General features: G+C 38.5%; 1 protein-coding gene across 1 annotated transcript in view; it reads right to left on the bottom strand.

Annotated features, from left to right (window-relative positions):
- The window catches only part of PLCH1 (phospholipase C eta 1), a 232,490-nt gene that overhangs the window by 89,537 nt on the left and 129,755 nt on the right, over positions 1-13,198 (bottom strand). The window contains exons 3-5 of the mRNA XM_061194551.1: positions 11,149-11,295; positions 8,897-9,139; positions 1,197-1,327 (exon numbers count right to left, since the gene is read on the bottom strand). Coding sequence (XP_061050534.1) covers positions 1,197-1,327; positions 8,897-9,139; positions 11,149-11,295 — 521 coding nt within the window. The remainder of the gene's footprint in view (positions 1-1,196; positions 1,328-8,896; positions 9,140-11,148; positions 11,296-13,198) is intronic.

Below are 13,198 nucleotides of genomic sequence, written 5' to 3'. Positions count from 1 at the left end.
AAAAGTAAGGTGTCACAGGGAGTGCCAAGAACATGGCAAACCTTTCCATATACTTTAAAGACAATTCACTCTGTGACAACTCATTTCTCCTCCAAAGTCCCTCATTCCACCTCTGGTTCCTTTTATAGACTATCTCATTCCTTCCTCTTCTTTCCTTTCTCTTCGGTGCAATGGGACCAAGTTCCCCCAGTGCAAACCATCTCCAGCTTCCAAGGACAAGACCACAGGACCTGTGACCGTAAGAGGTCACAGATCGAAGCCATCCTCCATCTTCCATTCATTGTTGCAACTCACCCCTCATGCTGTTTCTGCCCTTACCATCTCTGATAAGACGAGGTTAGAAAACAAAGGAAGCACAAAACATTAAACATCATAAAATATAACCCTTATACTTAATTTTACACATTAAAAATATCACCTACCTAGTCACTTAGAAAATCACTGCAAAACATGGATTATACATATGACTTATCTCCAAATAAGAGCATTTCCTAAATTAGTAGTCTACTAATTACTAATAATCTAACATGTCTTTGCACCAACTTTAACTTAACAGAACTCACTTTTGCACCTTAGGTGGAAGACTGAGTACAATCCCAGCTGGGGGCCACAGAATAAGTTTGGGCCCATGGATTTTCCTCCAGAACTTACCAACAGGGAAAGAGCATCTCATCTAACACCAACAAGCAGTGGAGTGAACTTCTGGAGGGCTCCCTAAATGGTAGAAGTGATACAGCACTTCTAAGCCTCATGGATTCTAAATCTTAAACTCCTCTGTAACAAAATAGAGGGCTCTTGAGGATTTCGACACGTGCTATTTTGTCACGTTACTCAGTCTTTATTCTGATCCTCACAACAGACCATGAGGTTGGTAGATGAGATCTTATCATCCTCTCCAAGTGACTTGATCCCATTTACCCCATTATTTAAGTGTCAGGTAAAATGCTTAGAATTACTCTCTGAAAATGGCAACAACAACAACAAAGCACTTTAGGAAGTGAAACTGTGGATGCATGTTAAGTTTAGGAAGTTTTCCTTGATGAAATAAAATGCCTCTGTCATCAAAGAAAAACAAAACAATACAGAGTAGTAATATTAGCTTCCAACAAGACAAAATAGCCTTTTGAAATACCTCAGTATATCAATAACCTCCAACGTGTATTTTACATAAGGCCCATCCAATTGTGAAAATATACCTGAAACATTTGTCTGACTTTTCTTCGGGGCAGATTGACATTTAGTTTGTGCATCAATTGGTGTATCTCTTCAATGTTCAATAAGCCATCACCATTCTTATCAGCTTCCTCAAAGGTCTGCTTCACCCACTTGCAGAAAGGTCAAGAAAAACACTTGCATTTTCATCAAAATAAAAACTGCTTTCACAGAATACTCACAAGGACATTTATCATTAACACCAAACTTGAGAAGAAATTCTTTTGAGGAGGACCTGCAATCCACAGGCTCTTAGTGAGCTACTAACAGTGACAACAACAAAAGGAACTGGGGGAAGGAGAGCACATACAGGTGATTCCCTTCACGGGGAAATGAGAGTCAAACCATATTATTCTGGGAGCTTCTTTAACCTTTTATCCAAGCTGTTAAAGCATCTCTATGATGTGATGAGACCCCATGTATACCAAATTTAGGCCTTATCTTCTCCGTCTATGACCTTTCATCCAGTATTTTTTTTTTTTACCTTCACAATACCCCTACACAACATGATCTTTTCAATTCCCTTTTCTCAGTCCCACTCTTACATTTAGAAGCTTAGACCATCTCATTCAATCTCCTCATTGTTCAGATGAGGATATAAAACTAGAAGAGAGGGAGAAATTTGGTAAGAATTAGTAAGAGAACCAGGTCTCAACCCCAGGTCTCCTCCAACTTGGTCTAGCACTGTTTTCTCCTGCACAGAAGGCCTGTCTCTACACTGCTCCTCTTCCTATGACTAGCTTTGATAATTCTTACCTAATGTCCCCAACTTCTAAATCAAGGGCATTAATAGGAACTGCAAGCCTGATATGATAGAGGTTGATTCAAAGCTCAGGTATGATACTAGGTGCCTGAGGATATGAGTTTAGATACAAAGGATTTACATCATGTGAACTGAGATTTTAAAAGGCCCCCAGGAGGATGAGTCTCGGGTCGTTTTACATAGTGAGGAAGCAGAATAACTGGTAACAAATGGATGAATTTAAAATTCCCAGTTAAGTTTTAGCAGAGGGCTTTTTTAAAATGTATGCTTCACAGTTGTTAGGAGGTAGATAACAGAAGGTAGGAATGGTATGTATATTTAGAAAACCAAATTGAGCTTCAAAATTCAAAGGGTAATGAAGAGGAAAAGAATGAAAATGATGGAAGAAAAACAGAATCAAAGTAAGGGAAAGACTTAGGTTTAAATCTAAGAAATGGGAGAATGGGAGTAGGTCAAAGGAAAGTGTCAAAGAATAACATTTGCTTATCAAACAGGTGACATCAAACTGAAAATTTTTCATTTAAGACAAAATATTAACTAACCTCCCAGTAGTAATTCAGAACACTTATACTTCTTAGGTGATTCAAACTATGATTATAGGAGATTATACCTTAGAAAGTAAAAACTGGAAAATTAGTCTTATTTCTCCTAAAGTTAAATAGATGTTATTTTTCAATCGTAAATATCTGTTTCACATTTTGTTCCCTTTATAACATTTGAATATAACCAGCCCAGTTCTTTCAAATTCAATTGTTCCTCATAGAGTGCAGGCAGGACCTCATTATATATGATACCTGGAAATTAAAGGGTGACCCAGGACCAGGGGAAAAATAACTGAAGAATCAAAAGAGTGAAACATTTGGGCCAATTACTAGTAAGTACCTGAATCTCATTTTTTTTCTGTTTTCTGGGAATACAGCACCCATTGCATAAGCTCTATTTCTTTTGACTGTGAACACTGCTCTGTGCCCCACAAAATATTTGGTCAGAGTTCAAAGAAATGAATGAGTCCAAGGATGGCAGCATTTTCATCCTTTTATTCTATACTTCTTTATCGAAGCATCTCAAAGATTTCTCCAGAGAAGAAGCAGGTACAAGCAGACACTAATCATGAATATTCTGCAGAAACAAACCCTTTTGGGTGAGCCTGTGTCTGCAAGGCCTTTAGTGTCAACACACAAGCTGGCCTTGACAATTGGTTTAGGGGATCTGGGATTGGTAAGACAGAAACAGAGGCCGACTCAGACCAAGAAATATACACTACTTCTGATTCCATGCTGACCTGGCCCTGTGACAGTGGGTCACTTATATCACCTCTTGGGCCTTCCATTTCTTCATGTATAATGTCAGTGAGCACAACTAGATGACCTTGAAGCCCCTTCCAACTGTAAGATTCTATGAAAGGAAATACCATTCTCTCTCAGTAACAGTACACATGGTATAAGATATAATTGCAGGTAAAAGTATTCTGATACCTTAAAGTTGTTGTTCATAATTAAGACATGAGTGCCCAAGAAAACCCTGAATTAATGATTCATAGCCAATACATGATAAATTTAAGAAAAGAAATAGTAATTCTGCAAAGAAAAACTAGGAGAGTAAAAACTGAATGAAAAGTTACGGCCTAGTATTGTTTAATCAAAAAACTTTAGGAGAATGTAAAGCATTGAACGGTATTATTTACTGCAGGGGTGGGCAAACTTTTTCTGAAGAGGGCCTGATAATAAACATTTTAGGTTTTGCAGGCCATTTGGTCTCAATTGCAACTACTCTACTATGCCATTGTTACACAGAAGCTACCATAGACAATACATAAATTAATTGGCATAAAATTTCATGTGTCACAAAACTTTATACTTCTTTTGACTTTTTCAACCATTGAAAACCCACTGTTAGCTCAGGAGCCCATATAAAAAGGTGGTGGGTCAGATTTACCTACAGGCTGCAGTTTGCAGGACCCCTGATTTATAGGGAAGGTGTAAGGCTTCAGTTTACAACACCCATAAAGTCTTCTACAGGTAATAATTTCCCAAGTGGCATCAAGAGGTAAGGTGGGCGCATCAAGGAGGAGAATGATCTGATGGAGGAATATGCCAGCATCATCATCTTTGCATGCTGGGACCATCGACTTTTCAGACATCAATCTATCTGAACAGGAAAAGCAAAAGATTTGCCAATCCTTATCTCTCTTTAGCAGTAACAACAGCAGCTACTATTTATAAAATGCTTAATATGAGCTGGACAGTGTTCAAAGCACTTTGTGTATAATCAACTCATTTGATGGTCACACAATGACATAGGGTGGGCACCATCATTATCATCATCACCATGTTACAGATAAAGACTCTGAAGTAAAAGAGTTTAAGTAAGTCCCCCAAAGTTACATAGTACACGTCAGAGCTGGGGCTGGACCCAGACAGGGCAGCACTGTCTCGCTCCTTAACCACAATACTGTATTGCTTCTGATAGACACGAGTACTTCATCTACCTCCATTCAACATGGCCACACTGCAGAAATAACCTGAATTTCACTTTACACTGGATGGATTTTTTTCACACAACTATTTAAGATTCATTATTCTCATTATTCATTCACAGTTGAAATTTTCAGGCCTAACTGAAATGTAATGATAATGAACATATCAGCTCTGTTCTCCTCAATTAATGTTATTAAATTTACATCCAATCAAGGATGTCATTCTGATTTTAAGACATTATCTAAACCCCTATCCAATTCTGACAAATCTGTATGAGAATGGTTCTCTGACTCAATATAACATTCCCTATTTTTGACATCAGCTTCCTCTTCATTATTCATTAATTTCCTGTTTCCTTTTCGTTCCTCACTGACATAAGCATCAACTCTTCAATGTTTCTTATAAAATTGTTCCTCTGTGTGGTTCTGGGGTACACTCGCTTTCCAGATAGCATATTTTCAGAATATGAAATTCCTCAACTGTCAATCTGATTAATTCAAATATGAAAACTTTCTACTGCCAGTAAACATGGACAAACAAATCATGTTCAAAAAAGTATTCACCTAAGCTGGTAAAAATTCAAACTAAAGTATTGTAACTTTAGGACATTAAATGTAATCCCCAAGGTAACCACAAAGAAAAACAGCTATAGAATTTATATAAATGGGATTTAAATATTTTGATACAAAAAAAAAAAGAAGACAGTAATGCAAGAAATAAGAGACCAAAAAAGCTATAAGGTATAAAGAAAACAAACAGCACAATAACGGATATTAATCCTTATCAATAATTATTTTAATGTAAATGAATTAAACTTCCCAATCAAAAGACAGATTGACAGAATAGATAAAAACTCATGACCCTACTATATGCTGTCTACAAGAGACTCACTTGAGATCCAAAAACGCAAACAGGTTGAAAATGAAACAATGGAAAAAGATATTCCATGCAAATCATAATGAAAAGAGAGCTGGGGTGGCTATACTAACATCAAACAATAGACTTTAAATCAAAAAAAGGCTGTAAGAGACAAAGAAGGATATTATGTATTAATAGAAGTCTCAATACAGCAAGATATAACAGTTATAGACATTTATGCATCTAATGACAGATCATCAAAATATATAAGGCAAAAATGGTGAAAATTGAAGAGAGAAATAATTCTACAATAATACTTGGAGACTTCAGTACCTCACTCACAATAGTGGATAGAACAACTAGACAGAACTAAGGAAATAAAGAATTTAAACAACACAATAAACCAACTAGATCTAACAGACATATACAGACACTCTACCCAACAATAACAGCATATACAGTCTTCTCAAGCGCACATGGGACATTTTCAGAATGGATCACATTTGAGGGCAGCAATTAAGTCTCAATAGATTTAAAAAGATAGATAGCAGAAAGAAGGAAATAAGAAAGATGAGAACAGATATGAAGTAGAAAAACAACTGAGAAAAATCAATGAAACCAAAAGTAGTTTTATCAAAAAGATCAATAAAATTGACAAACCTTTTGTTAGATGGACGAAGAGAAAAAAAGACTCAAAGTACTAAAATCAGAAGTGAAAGTGGGGACATTACTACTGATTCTACAGAAACATAAAGGACTATAAGATACTACTATAAAAAATTATACACCAAAAATTGAATAACCTAGATGAAATGGACAGATTCCTAGAAATATAAAACTTACCAAGACTATATCACAAATAGAAAATCTGAATAGATCTATAACTAATAAGAAGATTGAATCAGTAATCAAAAATCTCTCAACAAAGAAAATCCCTGGACTTGATGGTTTCACTGGTGAATTCTATCAAATATTTAAAGAACAAATACCAAAATCCTCAAATTTTTCCAAAAAAAAATTAAAGTGGAGAGAACACTTCGTAACTCATTCTATGAGGTCACCAAAGGCAGACAAAGACACTACAAGATAACTACAGACCATTATCTCTTATTTACACTGATGCAAAAATCCTCAACAATATATAGTTGATCCTTGAACACCAGGGGGTTTGAATTGTGTGGGTCCACTTATATGGGAAATTTTTTTCAATAAATAAGTACTACAGTACTACACAATCTGCAGCTGGTTGAATCCACAGATGCAGAACCTCAGATATGGAGGGCCAACTATAAAGTTATACTCAGATTTTCAACTGCTCAGGAGGTCTGCACCCCAACTCCTGCATTGTTCAAGGGTCAGCTGTACTAGCAATACAATTCAGCAGCATATTAAAAGGATTATACACCATGACCAAGTGGGATTTAGTCCTGGAATACAAGGATGGTTCAACATATAGAATTGATCAAAGTAATATGCTGCATCAACATAATGAAAAGAAAAACCACAATCATCTCAATTGATGCAGAAAAAGCATCTGACAAATTCAACACCCTTTCACAATAAAAACACTCAACAAAATAGAAATAGAATAAAACTACCTCAATATAATAAAAGCAATACATGAAAAAACCACAGCAAATATTATATTCAATAGTTAGAGACTGAAAGCTTTTCCTCTAAGATCAGGAACAAGACAAGGATGCCTGCCTTCACCACTTCTTCTCAGCATAGTACTAGAAGTTCTAGCCAGAGCAACTAGGCAAGAAAAAGAAATAAAAGGCATCCAAATCTGAAAGGAAGAAGTATAATTATCTGTTTGCAGATGATATGATCTTACATGTAGAAAACCTTAAAGACTTGCAGAAGAGTAGAGCAATACCACACTTCTCACTAATTTCTTTTACTTTGAAAAAGTTATTTTTCATAAAAATACATTAACATGTAATAGTTTATTATAATTTTTAGTGAGATATTTTTGAAATTCTCAGATTTAATGTCTTATATGACAAATATCAATAGATTGAACCCACATAAAAACTCTTTGGAGTCTTCAGTTTTTAAAAATGCAAAAAGGGTCCTGAGATCAAAGTCCAATTATGTTAATTTCTCTTGTCAGAGGTTGGTTTAGGAATGGGCCTGTAATAGCATTTCTGGCCATTGATGAGAGGTAGTCTTCTGTGGAGCTCCTGGAAAGTTTTTCTTTGCTCTTAAAAAAAAGGGGGGGGGCGTGGTTATGAGAAGAAACTTTGTTCCGTCTGGGCAGGACTTCTCTGTGTTTAGAGCTGCTGCACTTCTCTTTGACCAAAGGGTAGCCAGCTTAAGGACCAAGCCAACATGCTGAGAATGGCAGAACCTAGGTCTCTAATGACATTACTGAGCCACTGAATTAACTAACCCTGGAACCGCTCTATCTCAGATCTCTTGTTCATGAGAAAATGAATATTCTTTATTGTTTGAGGCACTGTTAATATGGTTCTGTGGCTTGCACCAGAAAGCATTCTCAATGATTCAGTATTTGTTTTTTATCAAATGTAAAGGAGTTAGGAACCAAACTAGCAGGAAAAAGCACAGAAAGTTAATTCTTATGTTTATGTTTTGTTCATTTATGAATCCCAGTTGCATTTATCTGCATGCTGTGAATACTGATGAAAACATCATGGCTCATCAGCTTAGACCTTTACACTGTCAACATCCTTTCAGGGGCTGAATATTTCCAGTCTGCTCCAACAATGCCCTTCGTGAGGGATTATAGCTAGAGCAGCACAAATTTACCACCACTCTGGGAAAAAATTAGGGTGCACATTCCAGTGACACCCAAGGAAGGAAGTGGTACTATTTCCTACATGGAGAGGGGGAACATGTATTCTTAAGACCATTCAAAATGTGAGGAAGGGAACCAAAGCGGTCAACAAGCCTAACACCCTCACTTTACAGATAAGGAAACTGAGGCCAGAAAGGCCATACATGTCACAGATTGTGAGAGTAAATCCAGTCTCCTCAGAAGTCTGCACCTCAGTTCACGCAAGCTTAAGTTTCTACCTGTTCTATGCATTCATTTACTTGGAGTGGGAGTGAGGAGGGGACAGAAAGGTACTAAGGGTAAAGAAAAAAACAGCAATCGGGGGCTTCCCTGGTGGCACAGTGGTTAAGAATCCACCTGCCAATGCAGGGGACACGGGTTTGAGCCCTGGTCTGGGAAGATCCCACATGCCGCGGAGCAACTGAGCCCGTGCGCCACAACTACTGAGCCTGCGCTCTAGAGCCTGTGAGCCACAACTACTGAAGCCCGCGCGCCTAGAGCCCGTGCTCTGCAACAAGAGAAGCCACCGCAATGAGAAGCCCGCACACCACAACGAAGAGTAGCCCCCCACTCGCTGCAACTAGAGAAAGCCCGCACGCAGCAACAAAGACACAACGCAACCAAAAATAAATAAATAAAAATTAAATTAAATTAAATTAAATTTTAAAAACAGCAAGGAAAGTGGATTTAAGCCTCAAAATTATGGGAAAAAAATATAGTCTAATCCACACACACACATACACACACTCACACACAGTTTAGAATTAAAGTTCTAGGGAGGATATTGGTCGTGGGTCCTCTGCCTTTTGGCAAGGGAATCTTCATCACTGATGCCGGCCATCAGGTACTTGAGGCCTGTGATCCAGGTGCGGGCCTCCTCAGGGTTGGAGGTGATGAGGTCCAGGGACTCCATGTGGTTGCCATGGTAGATGGTGAAGCAGCAGCTGGGATCAAAGTTCCCCTCAGCCTGTCTGTGGAATATTTCAGACTGCCGACCCTCGGTAACTTTGTAAATGGAGTCAATAAGTACTGTGAGGAAAGAGATACACAGTTATGTGGCAGGTGAAGATATGTAGGCAAAGCAAAATCATCTTAAAATTTAAAAATAAAATTCACTGTCTGTGAATCTTGATATTAAGCCTGAATGTGAAATACAAGCTCTGTCATTTCCTGCTAGTAACCTTCTCCATGTACCACTTTACTCTCCTGGACAGCCAGACAACACCCTCCTAGGTGTTGCGTCAGGATGTATTGAAATTTATGATAGGAAGACAGATATGCCCAGCAGGACAAGAAGGTTGGTACAAAAGGAGGCTATGAATATGTCAAATGTATAGTTTATACGTTTATGCAAGGAAAACATACAAAGACCTAGAGCCAACTTTGACGTTTTACAATATGCATAAAACAGCAATTAAAAATTGAAGGGAAAAAAAAAATTTGGTGGTAACCAAATAGCACAGCTAAATGTGATTGGGATTTATAGAGAGAAAGCTATGAGGGTAAAGGCAGAGCGGGGCTTACAGAGGCGGAGGGGAAAACACAGTGGCAGCCCAGGGAAAGACATAAAGATACAGAAACACGAGGCCCACTCCACAGATGTTGAACAGGCCATTTACGCTGGACTGAAAAGCTCAAGAGGGAGAGGAATGGGAGATAAAGCTGGAAAGAGATCAATCGAGCTAGAGGCTAGATTATGAGGGGCTGGAGTAACAGACCAGAGATTAGCATTATTTAGGTAGTGGAGCAACGCTGCAAGTGTGTGTCAGAGAAGCACTTGCCGAGCGGATTACTTTAGACTAAGACAGTATTTTTTGTTTGCTTGCTTGCTTGTTTGGGGGCATGAATCAGAAGGGTTGCAATCTTACTGATTGCCCATATACACCGTCCACGCCTCTGCTCTGCCTTAATGGCACAGTCCCAATTTGTCTTTCTAACTCATTCTCCACATGACTCACAGGGAAATGAGCCTATGCCCAGCCCCAGGGCAAGTTCTAGTGGGTCCAAGCCAGTGGGGTGGCCCCACTCCTGTGTCCTACGATTGCTTTAGGTGTGGGAACATAACCCAGTTCTAACCAAGGAGACATGGGCACCCTGCTTTGAGAGAAGGGTGTGGAAAGGGGTTCTTCCCTCTTGAAAAGGAAGCACTGAAGAGAAGGTCCCTTTCTGCATCTTCACGATCCTATCAGTTTTGAAGCCACGTTGCTGCTGCCTCAATTACGATGTCAACACACAAGGGACAGAGCCAAGGGCACTCAGGGAAAACAGAACTAGAGACTCAATGTCCCATGCCTGTGGCCGGCCAATCTGAGTTTCTTGTTATGTGAGAGAATAAATTTGTGTATCACGTAAGCCTAATTTGTCGAGGTCGTCTATGAGTTGAAGAGGAAAGCATCTTATCTGATAGGGGCAGAAGAAACTAGCAGAATGGAGCTTGGTTAGGAGGCTTTGCAATAGGCCACCGGAAAGGTGAAGAGACCCTGGACGAAGAAGACCCCTGTGCAAACAGGAGGGAGGGAGCAGATGAGAGAGACACTACAGGGGACTCAGCAAGGACTTGGTGCTGAGTGTAGAAGGTGTGAGAGAGAGGCTTTACAGAGGAGACAGATCAACGCTATTTTACTTGATATCACTGAAACAATTTTGTTAATTCATTCATCAGTTAACTGTGTTCAGAATATGTCAAAACACTTTAAATCCCACTGGATTTATGATGTCCTTTACTTTTTATAGGAAAATAAAAGACCTCAAGATATAAAACCTCATATCCCAACTAAAAAAATATGTCTCCAACACAGGGGAAATATTACCATTTACAGCACTCGTGGATAAAACTTTTTATGGATTAAAATTCCTCCAAAGAATTAACAAAAGTAAAAATGGTCATCACTTATTCTGTCTCTTCACATTCTCTAACAACTGACCCTAAAACTTGCAGAAATATGAAAAGTCTACGGATCTGAAGCTTCAGAGCTCACCCAATAGAACCCATGTGTTACTCTGTCAAGCCAAACAGAGAATTCAAAAGTTAGTCTTACTTTTTGCCTTCTCGCTCTTCCTAGAGGGTCTCCATCGGAGGCGGGTCCGGTGCTCATCCAGGTAAAAGAGCCGGACGAGCCCTTTGGTTCCACGCTTCAGTTTGATCATCTGTGTCCCGGACTGCATTACACTCATGCATCTTTCAACTGCAAACAAGATTAGAGTACATTCAGCTCTCACACAATGCAGGTGAGTCCTGGTGTTCAGAAACCTTACTGTCAAATAAAACTTCTGATCACACCCTAAAGGCTCAAGATCCAGAAGACGAATTTAGAAGAGGTAATCTGAAGAGAGAGTTGTTAAAGAATTGATTCATCAGGCTTAAACCAGTAAAAAGCCTTACTGATAGAAATAAAATTCTACTTCTAGATAAACAATGCATTACTGTTGAACAAAGCATCTTTTGTTCTAGCTGGCAACATGCTTTTTGGTATAAGATCAATGATAATTTGGTACTTGAATTTATGTACGTAAAGCAAGTTCTCAGACTTCATGTTAAAACTTGTGAGTTTTTATATAGCCAGCAGTAAAAACATCTTACGATAATGCTTCAAAATGCAATTTAAAAAACCACAACTGGCAAAATGTTTTAACAATTGTTGAAGTTGTATATGGGTTCACATTATAATTTTGTGTATACTTGAAAACAGCTAAATAAATGTTTTAAAATGTGATGAGGAAAAAAATCAAGTTTTCACAATTAAACATAAAATATTTGTTAATGAATTTAGCTGCTAGGATTTTCTAAGTAGAGAAATAACTTGGTGATTGAACTCAGATAAAATCCAAATCACTTATTATCCAAGTTAATGCTATCATTTAAATTCTCCTCTTTGAGATGAACCTTGATGGAAGTGAGCATCTGTATCTGTTGGTGTTGTCTGTCTCCCTTTCTTTGTTAATAGCACCCACTTTTCCTTTGGAAATACTTCTTTCCCATTCCATGTGCCTTTGGTGGCCTGTCAATCACCCCAAGCAAGAAATGGGCACCTGACTTAAGCTGAGAGCAAATCTGACTCCCTTTCAAGGAACATGAACTCTGAGTAGAGCACTGAATGAAAACAGAACTGAGTCATTTCAAAGTACAAGATTTAAGAGACACTCCTGTTTGGCCACCCCAAGATGTTACAGTTGTCACAGTTACTCTTCCTGAAGGTGGCAAATTATTCCATTTTCCCCTTGGTTCTCCAAGTTATACAATACTCTTCCAAATGCCCTTTTCTCATTGCATAAGCCAGAAACAGCTTCTGTTTCACCGACTAATACATAGGCACAGATGCAACGATTAAAGCACTAGGAACAGCTGGCTCTGAGTACCTACCTGATCAAGCAGCCTACCGTTAGATAAAAGAAACACAGTAAGTCAACTCCAACAATGTTAGGCTTCGGCTTCTTTGGCTAACTTGTTTTTACTAGGAAAAAACCTGATCCCGAAGCTTAACATTGTATGCACAGAGTACTCAAGGTAACTTCAACATAACCAACTTCCACTATTTCCTCCATGCAGAGCCTTTTCTTCTCCCAAAGAAATCAAGGAAGAACTGCACAAAATCTAGCATGGTTTTAGGATTTGATACTGCAAGGAAGGTGAAGTGTAGGTTGCTCTTACCCATTTCATATGACATACCAAATATACAAGTAATAAAATACTGCTTAAGAAAAAAAACACGCAAACTTAAAATGTTTACTTTGAAGCCCAGAACACAATTTGAGATTTGGTTTCACGCACATTAGTAAATTTACCTACCACTGAGCACCATTCATTTAGGTGATGAAAGCCACAGATTTGAATTCTTGACAGTCACCCTGACTATCTCACACCAGTAATTAGAGGGAGAACAGAAGACAGCCAGTGTATCAAGATAAAATCATCAAGTCTAACCACGCAAGCCAAAACTCCCAGAAGAATCTATTAGAACTTCTTTGGCCACTGACCTTAGGTCACATCAGTAAGCAGATATTCACAGTCACCCCCTGCACCATGCACAGGGCTATATAATGAGGTGGAGCAGAGAACAAGGAGACTTTGACTTAAAGAGGTTAAATTTC

The sequence above is a fragment of the Eubalaena glacialis genome, chromosome 6 (assembly GCF_028564815.1).
Source record: "Eubalaena glacialis isolate mEubGla1 chromosome 6, mEubGla1.1.hap2.+ XY, whole genome shotgun sequence".
In the NCBI taxonomy this organism is placed as follows: Eukaryota; Metazoa; Chordata; class Mammalia; order Artiodactyla; family Balaenidae; genus Eubalaena; species Eubalaena glacialis.
This window is presented reverse-complemented; position numbering and strand designations above follow the sequence as displayed.